Genomic DNA, 15,181 nt, shown 5'->3' on the forward strand with positions numbered 1-15,181 from the left:
TTCCGTAACCAAAATACAAACCACGCTATTTACAAAGGGTTACCTTTTAGCGCAGCTGAAATGGCGAACCATTAGAATTTAACGAGGGTGTATTACCCCCGCGCTAGTTAGCGGGGTGGCAGGGGAGTGGTAGCTAGCTACCCCTCCTCCCCCTCACACACAGGTGAATACTCACTTTCACTTTTGGCTGAGACTGTGACAGACGTCTCTGTCTTGGTCCTCTCTTGGCAGCCATTGTTTGTTTTGTCTTTACTTAATCGCTTACTTTTCATTTACTCAATATATATGTAAACATGTTTTCATGTTTGTATATATATTTGAGTATAGAAATAAGTAAGTTTCCTTTTCAGATTTGTGTGTGTAGTGTACGATATCTACGTGGAGTCCTCGGCAGTTAGGCCACCACGGCGTAATTTTATGGGTGGCGATCGAGTTTGACTTATGTCTTTCTCTCTCTCTCTCTTGAGGTCGTTCACCCTTTTACTACGTGTTACTACGCCCTTGTAGCTTCCTTTCCGTGTGGGGGGGTTGCTACGCCGTACGTTTGTCTCAATTAGTTATGAATCTAATTGTAGTTGTTTTTTGTTTTTCAGCTTGTAGAACGATTCCTTTCGGGATTTTCGTTCTTTCTTTAGTGTTCATTCATTTTTAAATCACATAATTACATAGTTACATAATTATAATTGTTATAATTGTTTTGGTTACAGCTCTCCTTCCGTGTGTGTAAGTGGTTGTGAGGGCACGTGCCTGTTGTGTAATTCTTGTTCCTTTCCCTCGGGATTCCTCTTCGGAGCCTTCCCGGGGGAATGAATGTGTACTAATATTATTTGTTTTATTTTTTTACAGTTACCGATCTAGTTCGTTTCTGTAATATGGCAACGGTGTGAGCTGTCTGGTTGAGTCCTGGGGATTCGGCTGTTGCTGCCTCCCCCCTTGTATTTTCGTCAGGGGCGTGTCTCCTTCTACTGGAAGTACTCCCGTGACGACGGACAGCTCTCCAGTTCATTTTAGAACTCTCAGGAGGCTTGCCTCCTTGGGCGGGTAACTTTCCTTCCGAGGGAGGTTTTTCCTGTCCAGGCTTGAGTTTTTCTCCTTTTGGGGGGTTCTTCTCTTGCTTTTTTTTCGTGCGACTATGCTCTTGGTGCTGAGCGGTCGCACCTGCAGTTTCGCTCAAGGGGCTGGGCAACTGCAGGAGCTCCTCTTCGGAGGATTGCTCCTTTTAGGTCACTGGCTGACCAGTCTCTTCCACGAAGTGTTTCTCTTTCGTTCGCGAGAGAGTACACTCATAGAGACTCCTCTTCGGAGGTTTCTTCTGTTGCTGTTGGGCTCCCTCGCCGTAAGGCCCACCGTCCGCCTCGTCGTAAGGGCCTCTCATCTCCCTATAAGGGTGCTTGAGGCGCCTTTTTGGATCTCCGTTTGCAGCCTACAACTCCTTTTTCTCGATCTTCCGCCTTGGTGCAGATGGACAGCAGTCTGATCTCGTCTTCCGACGGGCAACGGTCTTCCCGACGGACAACGGTCTTCCCGACGGACAGCGGTCTTCCGACGGACATCAGTCTCCCGGCGGACAACAATCCCTTCGGGGCAAAGGGTTGCCCCCACGGGGGTTCTTCCCTTGCGTGTCAGGGTTTCCCTGCGCGCCCTTCTGCTGTGTTCTCTCCTGCTCCTGCTCAGTGTTAGCGCACAGGCGCTCTTCTGCTCATCAGCGCTCTCTTGTTCGTCAGCGCTTTCAAGATGATCATCCCTGCTGTTCCTGTTGGTTCCTGTTACGCGCCCTGTGCGCCCACGTCCGCCCTCGCGATCTAGAACTTCGGTTCAGGTCGGGGTCAAGGACTCTTCTTCTATGCGCAGGCTTCCACGCGTAGCCTTCTGCTCGTCAGCGATCATCAGCTCGCCAGCGATCACCTGTCTCTCGGCGATCTTCGGATCGCCCGCGTGTGTTACAGCCGGCACGCCAACGTTCTCCAACAATTCTGAAGGAACATGGCTCGCCAGCTACTAGCTCACCTGCGCATGCTGATCGCCATCGCGCGACCCTCAACTGCGGATGCTGATCGCCATCGCGCGACCCTCAACTGCGGATGCTGATCGGCATCGCGCGACCCTCAACTTCGGATGCTGATCGCCATCGCGCGGCCCTCAACTGCGGATGCTGATCGCCATCGCGCGACCCTCAACTGCGGATGCTGATCGCCATCGCGCGACCCTCAACTGCGGACGCTGATCGTCATCGCGCGACCCTCAACTGCGGACGCTGATCGTCATCGCGCGACCGCACACCTGCGGATGCTGATCACCATCGCTCGACCCTGCGCATGCTGATCACCATCGCGCGACCCTCAACTGCGGATGCTGTTCGCCATCGCGCGATCGCCCACCTGCAGATGCTGCTCGCCATCGCGCGACCGCCCACCTGCGCATGCTGATCGCCATCGCGCGACCCTGGCATGCTGATCACCATCGCGCGACCCTGCGCATACTGATCACCATCGCGCGACCCGGCGCATGCTGATCACCATTGCGCGATCGCCCTCCTGCACATGCTGCTCGCGATCGCTCACCTTCGCATACTGCTCGCCAACGCACGATCGCTCACCTGCGCATGCTGCTCGACCATCGCGTCGGCATAACACAACGCGCCATCGCCAACCTGCGCGTTAGCGCTCACCAGCTCACCACCGATCGCTTGTTGATCCATATCGCCACCGGTCTTCCTCGCCCACGCGGCAGCTCGTTTCCTCGCCATCGCGCTAACGCTTGCGTTCGCCGCCTCGGACTCGCTCTCGTCCACCTGCCCACCCTCACGACCGCTCGCCTGCGCGCCAGCTTGTCTGTGCGCCCGCGCGACCATTCGCCTGCACGTCTACGCTCATGCGCGTCCGCGCCCATGCTCTCCAATGTTCGCCCACGCGCGAACCAACGGTTTTTCCATCGCGCGGACGGATGGTGTTCCGTCGCGCGAACCTACAGTGTTTCTTCGCACAAACATCTGCTTATTTCTTGCAGTATCCATTGCTCGTCTATGGGTTATCGCTTGCCGACCACCAGCTCTCGCCCTTCCTACCACGCTCGCCCTCCTTCTGCGCTCCTTCGCTCACCTTCGTTTGCGTTACCGCGCATGGGCGCTTCCACGTTCGCCCACGCGGAAATCTTTGAATTTCCGTCGCGCGAGCTCCAGGGCGATTGCGACCACGATTCCCAATGGGGTTTTCGCAGCATGGCCAGCCTGGCGAGTTCTTCTGGAGCGTATTTTCAGAACACGGCCTCACCCCGTAAACGCAGAGCATGGCACTTGCAAGAATAGGAGAAACTTAAGGGAGATCTGAGCAACACTCCTCTTTCCTGAAACTGGGTTAGCCCTTCCCCGTCATTCCCTGGAAGGATTTTTGGCGGGGGGGGGCTTTCCGTTCGAGATTTCTCCATCGGACAAGGGGTGACTGCTTACCCCTTCCTCTGGGAGCTTACCAGGTTCTTTCCCTCCTCGGTTACGGCCCGAGGTTTGGTTCAAGGAAGCTACAGGAAGATCAGGGGTACTGTCCTCCTCTCGAGCTCAGACACCTTGGCCTTTCGTCGTTAAGTATCTAACTTGCGGACAAGCTCGATGTTGTACCATCTGGACGCGCTGACTGAGGGCTTCCTTCGGGTGTCTCATCTGTGGAGGTCGACGACCTCAGACACCCTTCCATCCTTGAGAAGAGTTTGTTTGTGCCCAAGGACAGAGACTTAGACAGCTGCTGTGCGGAGGAAATCGACTTCCGGTTTCACTCCTCCAAGGCGCTTTCTTCCAGACTCTGCAGGGCTCCAGCGCCCTTTTCTTTCAACCACATCGGCCTAAGTTATCGGCTACGACAACTGGGACAAGGTGTCCAATTGCAGTTTCCTCCTGTCAGGAACAGATGGCACGGGAGACTCCCCCGGGGGGGGCATAGTCCTAAAAGGAGTTTACGAACTCTAGGATTGCAGGTTTTTCGCTGGGAGGATGCTTAAGGTTACTCATCCGAATGACAGCTTCCCGATGCCCATTCCCGCACAATCTCTGTGATTAGCCAAGGATATCGCGCCTGCCGTCTCTGTCAGCGAATTCAGTGTCTCTGAACCTCTATGCCATAGCGTCAGCAGAGTTGCCCGGTTGGGCAGAATGATCCATACCTTAGGCGAAGGTCTTCCTTAGGATCATCGACGGCTTCACCCCCGGCCTCCTCAGTCGATCCTTTCTTGTAAGGAAGGATCTGAGAGGGGATGTCCATAGTCGACCTCTCAGCCCTGATCAAGTTTTTCGAACAAACTTCGGCCAGCGTAGACCAGCAGAATCGATCAAACTGGTAACGAGGCGACAGGGCTCCTTAAACCCTGGAGTCGGAAGGACGGGTACTTTCAGTTTCCATTCCATCCATCTTCCAGGGTGCTCGTCGAATTCAGCCTAGACTGCAAGTATTCCTGCTTATGATGCAGTGTGGCTATCCCGCCGTGGCATAGCAGGTTTGTTTCCCCAGAGAACTCTCCCTGCCTTCCTCTTGGCTGCTCAGGTGCAGGCTTCCGCCTCCTCTGCTGTTTGGAGGGCTGGTCAACTCCGGTAGGCTCGGGTTCGACCTTCTTCAGCGCCGGGACAAGCTTCCGGATGCTTACCATGAGTGTGGGCTCATGGTATTTTGCTTGGAGCCTTCTCTTCCTCTGCCTCAACATCTGGAGTATCTGGCCATGATATTGAGTCAACGGCCTTACCACGTTGGAAACCCCGCTTCTCGTCCGTCCAGCGAGGTTAAGCAACGTCGGTACTTGGATGGGTGACCACCTGGGGACGCCAGATTCTGTTACCACATCCTCCGAGCCTTCCTTTCGGTTGACTGTGGCAAGACTGAGGAGAGTCGCAGTACCTGTTCTCAGTCAAGCAGAGCTTTCAGCCCTACCTTGGAACGTTTCCTAGTTCTCCTTTCCTCATTGACCCGTCTATAGTCCGAACGGTCGCCTCAGGATAAGTTCCATGTGGGGCGACCCAAGTTCCGGTGGCTTCAGGCAATGTTTAACCGGACTCCCTGGCCCTATGGGACTAGCGGAACTATTAGACCTGCAATGGGTGTTGACCTAGGGAGCCTCTTGATGGTAGTGGATATTCTCGTCCTTTCCCCACATTCTTGATGCGGTTCTCGGACTCGTCAAAGGAAAGGGGGGGCATGTTCCGGTCCAGGCCTATGGTCAAGACCTGAAGGATACCTCTCCATCATTCAGGCAGGCTTAGGGGCCTTAGTCTGGCCCCTCTACAGATCCTACAGCTCCTGCCGAGTCGCCCCATGCGCGTCGACTTCATGATTCTGGCGTATTCTAACCAGCAGGGGACGCATTTTCACACCTTCACATCTTACAGTAGAGATACTGGGATGATTGAGATTCTCTCAATACCACCATCGGCTCTCTCATTCCAGGCAGGGGAATGTTCTCTCAGACTATCCGAGCAGAGCCTCGTAGAGAGAGTGTACCTGGGGGTATTTGACCTTGGGTAACCAGCAAGTACTGGTCTGGGGGACCTGATCGCGACAGCTTGGAACCTCAAGCTTCCGCTATTCTTCCCCCCAGTCTCAGACCCCGAGACTTTGGCAAGATGCATTCCGGAGATGGTGGGACAACTTCGACGCCTGCGTCTTCCCTCCTTTTTGTCTGTGGACAATGGGTCTCAACAAGACCAGGTTGTCTGTCAACCTTTCAATGGGAGAGCTCCACTGGGACTATGCGCAGAACGGTTTCTGGACCCTCTGCTTCCCCTGACGGAACTCCCGGGAGAGCTTCTCCCACGGCGCAGACTACTCAAGCAACCACACTGCGACATCTCTCCCAAACCGGGGCGTCGCTTCGGCTTCATGCCTGGAGACACTACGCTTCCTCCTCAAGAAGAGACAACCCGCTACAGTCGCGGTACGGAGGTCGCGTCATCTGCGATAGTCATCCACAGGGGTCTCCCAGGCAAAGTGAAGAGTCTTCGGTGGTTGGTGCCGTGGGAGATATACCTCTTCCCTTGAGGCCTCTTCTCCAGCAATAACGGTCTTATTGCCTTTCGGCGGGAGGAAACTCCTTTCCGCTCTCGGCAATGAAGCCTGTCGCTCAGCCTTTCCCTGACCTTCAGACTTAAAGGAATAACTTTTTCCTGCCCGCTGGATCTATCCTCGCTCATGCGAAGCTACGATCGTCCCTGCCCTAGTCGGAGGAAGACCTCTAACTTGGAGCATGGCTCGGACTTTTAGTCCTTTAAGAGATCTTCTCAAGACCCTTTACGACAGGCCTCGGATTGTATTCCGCCTTGGGTCTCCTGCTCACTCTGGCCACGGCCAGTGTGTAAGCAATCTTCTTGGTCTCTTACGACTCCCCCCTTTCTAAGGAAGAGGGGAAGGCAACATTCAGGCTCGCTCCTGAGTTGTTGGCTAGACTCAGAATCTGGGGGTCCCGGCCCTTCGGTCCGATTCATTCAAGATTTCGAGTCTCCATTCTGTATCTGATGTCCCAAGACCTTCTCTTTCTTGCCAGTAAAGGAATCGAGAGGTTAGCGCTGGGAACAGCTGCAGTTTGTCCTCAGTTGCAGCCGATTTGGGAGCACAAGGAGGACATGGGGGAGAGTCACCAGTATACCTCTTCAGCCCGGACTCAGGACATTCATCTCGACCTGTCTCCAGACCCTCCCCCGTCACGTCGCCCTACAGCACGATGTTGGATACATCGCAACGTCCCCCGCCTTCAAGTAATACTACTCTGTGACGCAGGTGCTACAAGCTGGAGTCTGGAAGCGTCTAATGACCTTCGCAGCCCGCTTCCTGCAGGGCGTGACCCACAGGAGTCTCGATACGTTTTCTATCACTCTGTGGTGGCTACACAACAGCTGGTCTAACCTCAGGCTCTTTTTTGGACAGGTAGCAGAAGGTTGAGGGCATTGTTATCAGGTTTTAGTCTGCATGAACGAAAGAAGTATGTCTGGCCCTTACTTCTTTCTTCATCATCCCCTCTACGGGGAAGCAGCATCCTGGTCTCTGCATAGCTGACCTCGAACCTCTGCAGGTAAACCATGCTTCCTTGTGTTCTGAGTATTGAGTCAATACTGTCGCGTCCCCCATACCCTGACGAGGTGGTATTGGGAACGTCCTAACCCAGAGTTCCTTCTGGAACTCCAGGTCAACTGCCTTGGACGGGTCACACTTCTTCCTTCACACACAAGCTTACGTAGGCCACATGGTTCCTTGCGGAGCAAGGAACTTATGAGGTGCAGGGACTCCTTTTCTCGAGTGCGACTCACTCGGATTCTGAGTCCCCGGGTAAAGCCAAAGCCAGTATGGCTGGGGACTTTCCACCCTTCCTAAGGGGTAAGTCACCCTTTGTAAATAGCGTGGTTTGTATTTCGGTTACGGAACAAATGACAAATTCGAAGATAATTTGTATTTTTCCTAACCATACAAACCTTAGCTATTTACACATATTTGCCCGCCAGCCCTGTCCCCCAAGACAAGTCCTACCTCTAAGTGAAAGTGAGTATTCACCTGTGTGTGAGGGGGAGGAGGGGTAGCTAGCTACCACTCCCCTACCCCCCCGCTAACTAGCGCGGGGGTAATACACCCTCGTTAAATTCTAATGGCTCGCCATTTCAGCTGCGCTAAAAGGTAACCCTTTGTAAATAGCTAAGGTTTGTATGGTTAGGAAAAATACAAATTATCTTCGAATTTGTCATATTACAGTACAGTAAAAAAATTTTGACATTTTTTATGTTACAATGATTTTTCCGTACACTACTGTTTTTTTTTTGTATATATCTTTATTAAGATGGCGATTAATGATCTAGCCAGTTTAGTGCTTGGCCGTTGGCCTAAAATTCTTAAATGTTTATGTTCTTGACCCTCCTCTCAGAATAATATTCCCATGTTATTCCACAGAGTTAATTGTAATATATACAAATATACAATAACTTGCATATATGAGTGATGTAAATATTGAAATGCAAGGGTACAGATGTTAAAATAAATTTAGTTAATTTATTAAATAAATATTTTTTTAGGACAGTAAACTTTCAACTAAATATTTTGTAGGACAGTAAGATTTCAACTAAATGTTTTATAAGACAGTAAATTTTTAACTAAATACTTTTAGGACAGTAAATTTTCAACTAAATATTTTTCATAGGACAGTAAAATTGCCAGCACCGCCCACGAATGTCTCATCGGGATAGCTAGCGTCCGGGAAAGCCAGAGTAGCAGCACAATATCCCGGCACACGTTGCTTCCCCACTACTTGGCTACGCGGCTCGTGACATCGGCTGAAGAAATTCCCGTCGATTCAGAACCGGCTCTTATAGAAGATATACCAATTTCAGACAAAGCCAGGTTTGTGAAAATATAGGATCCTATTTTAATCTTAAAATGTGTCATGAGGCTAATTATTTAATCGGTGTTTTTATTTTGCTGAAGTAGTTACTTGGTCTTTTCATCTTTTTTAACAGTAATTTATGTTTTGTTGCTCAATTTCATTTGTGTCGATAATACGTGTGATAAAACTTATCTATTGTCTTTGGTATTTCAAAATAATTAGTCATAAATAACAATTGTATCATCTCAAATCTATTACTTTTAGATAACACATTTCATGTGTCTCAAAATCCCAGACATTTCATTCAACCTGAGGAAGATTTTATTTTTGTTGTAGGATTTTAATGTGTTCACAAGTTCCTTAAGGTTTAGGGGCTTTACTGAACCTAAGTGTGTACTAATTTGTGAGTAGGTTCCAGAATTCCAAGATTTTTGTAACCTTCCTTGGATACTTTATTTTCCTTTTATCTTTTCCTGAGAGTGTGATGAAGTAAGGTATTTTAACAGTTTTTCCTCAGTCCTAATTCAGGGCACTGAGTTGATTACATGGCAGGAAAACTGATCGTTTTATTCTCGCCAACGCTTACCTTCTGTCTATGCTTTGTTATTTTCCACCCCCTTTCATTAGATTCCTATTAAGAGAAAAGTTAAAATAGCTCTTCCTCATCAGAAGGTGGTACATTTTTCTGGGCCACCTGTTTATGTGAAGATTTTGTCAATTCGTAAAATATTCTAGATTTATGGCCATCTTTGGCTGTGTGCTTTACCAGCATATTGAACTGCGCCATATTCCTTGCTAGGGTTACTGAATTGCATCCCATTCTGTGGTAGTGAACATTACCACAGTTTGGGGGGCCGCCTACCTACATGCATTTTCTGTATGTATCACACATCATCTCTGTACCTGACTGTTGATACATTTTGTTTAGTTTATTACTAGCTCTGCTAAACACCCCCTCTCACTCTTGTGTGGCACGTAGCAGTCTATATTTTCTTTATGAAATGCTTCTTGACTGTGTTCCATGTGATTGCTACTGTGCTAACTTTTGTACTCGAACTAACATTATACTGTATCAATATTCTGTGATTGGTTAGATTTACACATGGTGTAAGATTCACAACAGCATTTGTGGGTTGAACTAGTCAATTCCTTTTATCAATATTGTTAATAGTTTGATTTAGAAGTTGAACTCTACCTTAATCCAAGTTACGTTGGGTTTAAGTGGAAAAGACTTTTCATGCAATATTATTATCATTATTATTATTAGCTAAGCTACAACCCTAGTTGGGAAAGGAGGATGCTATAACAGCCCAGTAAGGAAATAATGAAACATAGAATAATATGCCTGAGTTATATTGTATCCCAAGTTCTCAGGCAGCTGTTAGCATCATTATTTAGGCATCCGTATTAGTGACCACTATTGTACTATCATTAAGTCTTTAGATATTTCACTCATATATTCCTTTATTTTTCTTTATATATTTCCTGCATTGTATTTGTTTATTTTGATGAATCATACCAGTAGGGCACATTGCTAATATCAACAGTTTATGATAGATTCTTGCAACCGTTTGAACAACTAAGTCTGACTTTTGGTGTGGTCAATACCTGATTGGGTAACCCCCTTGGAACATCAGATACTGGTGTCACCTATTTTAGAAGACAAATTGATAGATATAGAATGTTCTAGTGAGCGGGATAGGTGTATGTCCAAGTGGATAAGAATATGGGAAAGTGTTATAATCTTCTGCCATGATGTTTTTTGTAACGCAGTTCCAGTAGGCCCTGCGGCTTCCTCCGGTCGCCTTGGTGACCGCTGAGGTAGCAACAGTAGAGGATCCAGCGTATGAAACTAAATATGTGGTGGATGACGGGGGGAGGGTGGGCTGTGGCAAAATTAACCACCTTTCAACACCAATCCTCTTTTACAATCGAATAAACTATACTAAGAGTTGCTCATTTAACAACTTTGACCTGAGGGAACTTCTGTGTATCAATCAACAGAAACCAGCTAAGCCTTTTACTCAGTAATTTAATGATGTGTAGGATTTTACCCATCATTTAGCTATTGTATTATAGTTTTTTTTTTAATTACACTTAAGATTGTTTTGTAATTTAGTTCGCAATAATAAATATACATTTTTTATTCATTATGTCATGCATATTTTTTCATCAGCAAATATATTTAAAAAAAAAGATATAATGAATCTACGAGTAATCAAAGCTCCATATATTTCATTTTAGAGAGGCTTGTGAAAACAGCGACAGTGACGAAGAAGAAGAATTAGGAGAATTTCCTGGCAGAGCTGAAGTTGTCACCTTCTTGCATTGGCTCATCTTTTGTGACAAGGTAATTATTGTGGGCACAAATAGAATCTACAGATTTACAATGATCTTCTCTATTTACAATGGCCTTAATTTCACTAGTTTTATTAGAAGGCCCTTGTTTAGTTTCTTTACTACCTCCTCACAGTTACTACAAGTGTAGCAGTTAGAGAGAATACGCTATCTTGCATGCTATGATAATTATAATGGTTCTCTATTTACACTGTATTAACTTCACTAGTTTTGAAGGCAGGCCATTGTTTAGGTTCTTTGCCACCTACCTACTGTTACTGCATGTGTAGCAGATAGAGAGAATACAGTAAATCTATTTTGCGTGCTTAGATAATCATCATGGTTTGAATATCTTATCTTTCGCCCTCTCTTTCCTGCTGGTGTTTTTTGTGTTTTATCATTAAGTACTGTACATACATTATACTATACTGTTATTTGATGTAAGACACCGCACTTTGTGCATTCTGTTACCCGACATCTCGCTTCCTGTGTATTCTGTTATCCAACGCCCCACTTCCTGTGTATTCTGTTATCAATCGCCCCACTTCCTGTGTATTCTGTTATCCAACGCCCCACTTCCTGTGTATTCTGTTATCCAACGCCCCACTTCCTGTGTATTCTGTTATCCTACGTCTCATTTCCCGTGTACTCATGATAGGGATATAAATTATGATTTAGTAAAGAATGGTGCACTCTTTTAGATTGTTCAGATGTGGTATTTTGTATGATTTAGCATTTTTTTTATTTCATAGTAGAACAGTATTTTATTAGGGAATACTTATCATGAATATCAATAGATGCATTTCAGGGGTATGTTTAATGGTAACCTCCTGTCAGGCATTTTTACTAAAGTGGATGGCATTCTCCACCACTCGTGCTGTATGTATCTACTAAGTACGCACAGCAATTGGGCCATTAAATAACAGAATACATGGGGAGTAGGGTACTAAGCGTCAGTTGATATTATTTACTATACTTTGCGTTAAGCTCTATAAGAAAAAAATCACTAGAAAGAAATGGCAAAAGGAGTTACCTGAACCATACTATTCAAGCAAAATTTTGCGACTTCATGATTGTCGTCTTAAAATGCAAATTATAACTACTGCGTTTTCTCTAATAGCTACACAGTAAGTCAGTTGCAGGGACACAAAACCCAAGCCTGCCTTGCTGGAAGAAGAAAGTACAGAACCACATTATTTGCGACTTCGTGATTGTCGTCTTAAAATGCAAATTGTAACTACTGCATTTTCTCTAACTGCTACACAGTAAGTCAGTTGCAGGGACACAAAACCCAAGCCTGCCTTGGTGAAAGAAGAAAGTATAGAACCATATACTGAATTATTACAAGGGCTAATTTTGTTAAACAGTTACTCCATAATGTGACTTGTAGTCACTGAAGCATTGACAACTAGCTGTGATTCCCTGTGCTTCACTTGTGAGTTCCAAAATGTTAGCATCTTTCATTAAACATAAGTTTATTGTGAATTTCTATTTATTTTTCCAAAATTTATAAATAATATACAGTACTCTACTGTATTTTGTACTTCAGGTTGTTAGTGCTAGCGATGGAGTGTTAGGTTCGACTATTTGTAGCACTGTGAGAGAAGTATTTTTGGAGGGCATTCTTCGCCATTCTCTCACAAGTGATGACGAGGACACTGTATCATTATACATTGCTCTCACAACCAAGATAGTGTTGGCAGTATCTTCTCCACTTCTTGTAAATAGTAAGTTTTCTTACGTATTTTTTCTCAAATCGTTTTAATTTTTACTGAAACTGGTTTAACCTTTTCACTGTCGTTAGTGACTTGGTCAAAATTTGCAAAAAAAGTCTTATCTATCTACCAGGGCAATTCCCAAAATTTTGTGAGGTAGCCGACAAAAAAAAGGGGGATTTTTCTTTTCCTTCCTCCCAGTGGACCCTGCTGCTTCCTATGGTTGCCTTGGTGACTGCAGAGGCAGCAGCAGTAGGGGATTCGGCGTATGAAACTTCATTGTGGTGGATAATGGGAGAGGGTGGGCTGTGGCACCCAACCAGCCAAACTCGGCTGAATCCCTCGTCAGGCTGGGAGGAGCGGAGAGAGATAGGGTCCCCTTTTGTTCCTTTGTTTGATGTCAGCTACCCAACAAAATTTGGGGATGTGCCTTGGTAAATAGATAGTTCCTCCCGGCCTGACTGGAAAAGTAAGCTTTTAAATTCGCCTAAACTATAGAAAGTTGGTATTCTCTTTACAATAGATATGACAAAACTAGGGCTTGTTGGATCTTGAAAAAATTTGCTACATCAGAAGTTCCGTTGATATCACCACTGACAGTGAAAGGGTTAAGCTTGATGAAAATATAAAATGCTTAGAAAAGAATATACAAAATGAGTGCAATAATAGATAGAGCTATTATATTCATTATGCTGCTCTGAGAAATTGATTCCTAATAATAATAATTGTAATATTAGTTATGATATTGTTATCCAAGGAATAAGGACACGAACCAAAATGTTTTCTCTGGACTCTTAACTTCAGAAGTTCAAACTTGCAGTGAATGTTTTTATTTTGAACAGGCTGACATAAGTCCCTCTTTTAAAGGCTCTTTATAATTTGTATATGACAGATCTGTTTTAACGTCGTTATTGATCGTAAGATATTTTATATTCGTTATTCATTACTTCTCATGTAGTTTATTTCCTTATTTCATTTCCTCACTGGGATATTTTTCCCTGTTGGAGCCCTTGGGCTTATGGCGTTCTGCTTTTCCAACTTGGGTTGTACCTTAGCTAGTAATAATAATAATAATAATAATGTTAACTGGATGAAGCTGTTTTAACCATATATATATACAGTATATATTAACTATGACAGCAATGGTCAAAATTGATGACATTTCTAGTAATTTCCAGGACCTGATGTTTCTTCTTCTTTGGTCTATTTATGCCAAGAATTTTAATTGGCTTTGAGTCTTATAAATTTGTAATTATCTTTTCTGTTTACAGATATAATTTCTTGGATGACAGAAGACCATGACGCAGAATTAGTAGGAAATGAGGGATCCATGAGACAGCATATCATGGCCTACTGCTGTAAACCACCTCACCATCTTCAGATCCAAGCCCTGAGACTTCTACAGGTAAAATATCTGATGGATTATCATTATAATTAATTACTTATATCTGTGATTATTATTATACTGTGCTAGGCTGTATATCTTGGCAATCCATTTTTGCCAACAGTTATACTTGTGTAAGCAGATGAGCAACTTGGTGGAGTAATGAGAGCTTTGGGTGTGGAGGAAATGCCCCCCCTAAATCTCGATGAAGTCACTGGCAGCAGGGTGACAGATTGGGTTTCAGGCGATGGACAAACTGTCTCTTAGGCTTTTACTCCTGATGCCTGGTGGTTGATCTTACTAGAATTAGTACGGAACGACAGGGGTCACTTGCCTTAGTTAGCTAGGCACTGCGCATCACAAGGAACTGGCTATCCTTTGATGTATCAAGCCAATGAATCCTTTGAGGCTCTGTGCGTCAATAGGCGTGGAATATGATGATGATGATTATTATTATTATCATTATCATTATATAAAATTACTACCAAGCTCCACAAAGCACTAAATTTTCTACTGGGCTCCACAAGGCACTAAACTTTCAACTGGGTTCCACAAGGCACTAAACTTTCAACTGGGCTCCACAAGGCACTAGAAGAGTTGGAAGACCCAGTCCTACATGGCTGAGGAATATGAAGCGTAAAGTAGGAGGCGAGGAATTGAAAAGTATTAATTTAAAAGCTCAAAGTAGAGACGACTTGCAAAATCCTTTTGCGTCAATAGCCATAGGAGATGATGATGATGATGTACGATTATGATTACCATCATATAAACTTTCAACTAAGCTCCACAAGGCACTAGAAGAGTTTGAAGACCCAGGCCTACATAGCTGAAGACTATGAAGCGTAAAGGAAGACGTGATGAATGAAGAAGTATTGATTTAAAAGCTCAAGATAGAGACGACTGGCGAAATTTAACCGAGGCCCTTTGCGTCAATAGGCGTAGGAGATGATGGCGATGAAATAATTGTATTTCTAATTCACATTTAGCATATATGTTGTGTTAGGAATATGCAAGTGTTCATTTTATTGGAGCATTGGGAATATTATGTAATATTTGTATCATGTTATGTGGCTTGCTTATATTGTGTTTATGTGGTATCAATGCAGTCGGTCTCGCCTGTAGTCCGCCGCTATTCACAGCCCCTATAGTGGATTATGTTTATATTGATTATTTTCACTTGTATGGCTTCACTTACTAAAGTGTTTCATTGAAAATCTTTACTAATTATGTTTAAAGATAACAAAGAGTTTCTATCTAGAATACAAAATGGTTTCTAAAGTACAGCGCCTCTTTTGCATTAAGTAAAATTGAAGGTTTTTTTTTCATACTGTATACAGTCACAGGTATCTTATAAATTAACCTTATAATCACTGCAAAGTCATTACAAGCATAATAATTTGCATGCCTTAAT

At 45.1% G+C, this 15,181-nt stretch overlaps 1 protein-coding gene across 5 annotated transcripts in view; it reads left to right on the plus strand.

The window, feature by feature from the left end:
- LOC137629486 (FHF complex subunit HOOK interacting protein 2A-like) overlaps positions 1-15,181 on the plus strand; it is a 44,377-nt gene that overhangs the window by 17,439 nt on the left and 11,757 nt on the right. For all 5 annotated transcript variants that reach the window (XM_068360832.1, XM_068360823.1, XM_068360857.1 and 2 more), the window contains exons 7-10: positions 8,152-8,351; positions 10,579-10,684; positions 12,221-12,398; positions 13,658-13,791. In XM_068360832.1, coding sequence (XP_068216933.1) covers positions 8,152-8,351; positions 10,579-10,684; positions 12,221-12,398; positions 13,658-13,791 — 618 coding nt within the window. The remainder of the gene's footprint in view (positions 1-8,151; positions 8,352-10,578; positions 10,685-12,220; positions 12,399-13,657; positions 13,792-15,181) is intronic.

Source organism: Palaemon carinicauda, chromosome 2 (assembly GCF_036898095.1).
Source record: "Palaemon carinicauda isolate YSFRI2023 chromosome 2, ASM3689809v2, whole genome shotgun sequence".
Taxonomy (NCBI): Eukaryota; Metazoa; Arthropoda; class Malacostraca; order Decapoda; family Palaemonidae; genus Palaemon; species Palaemon carinicauda.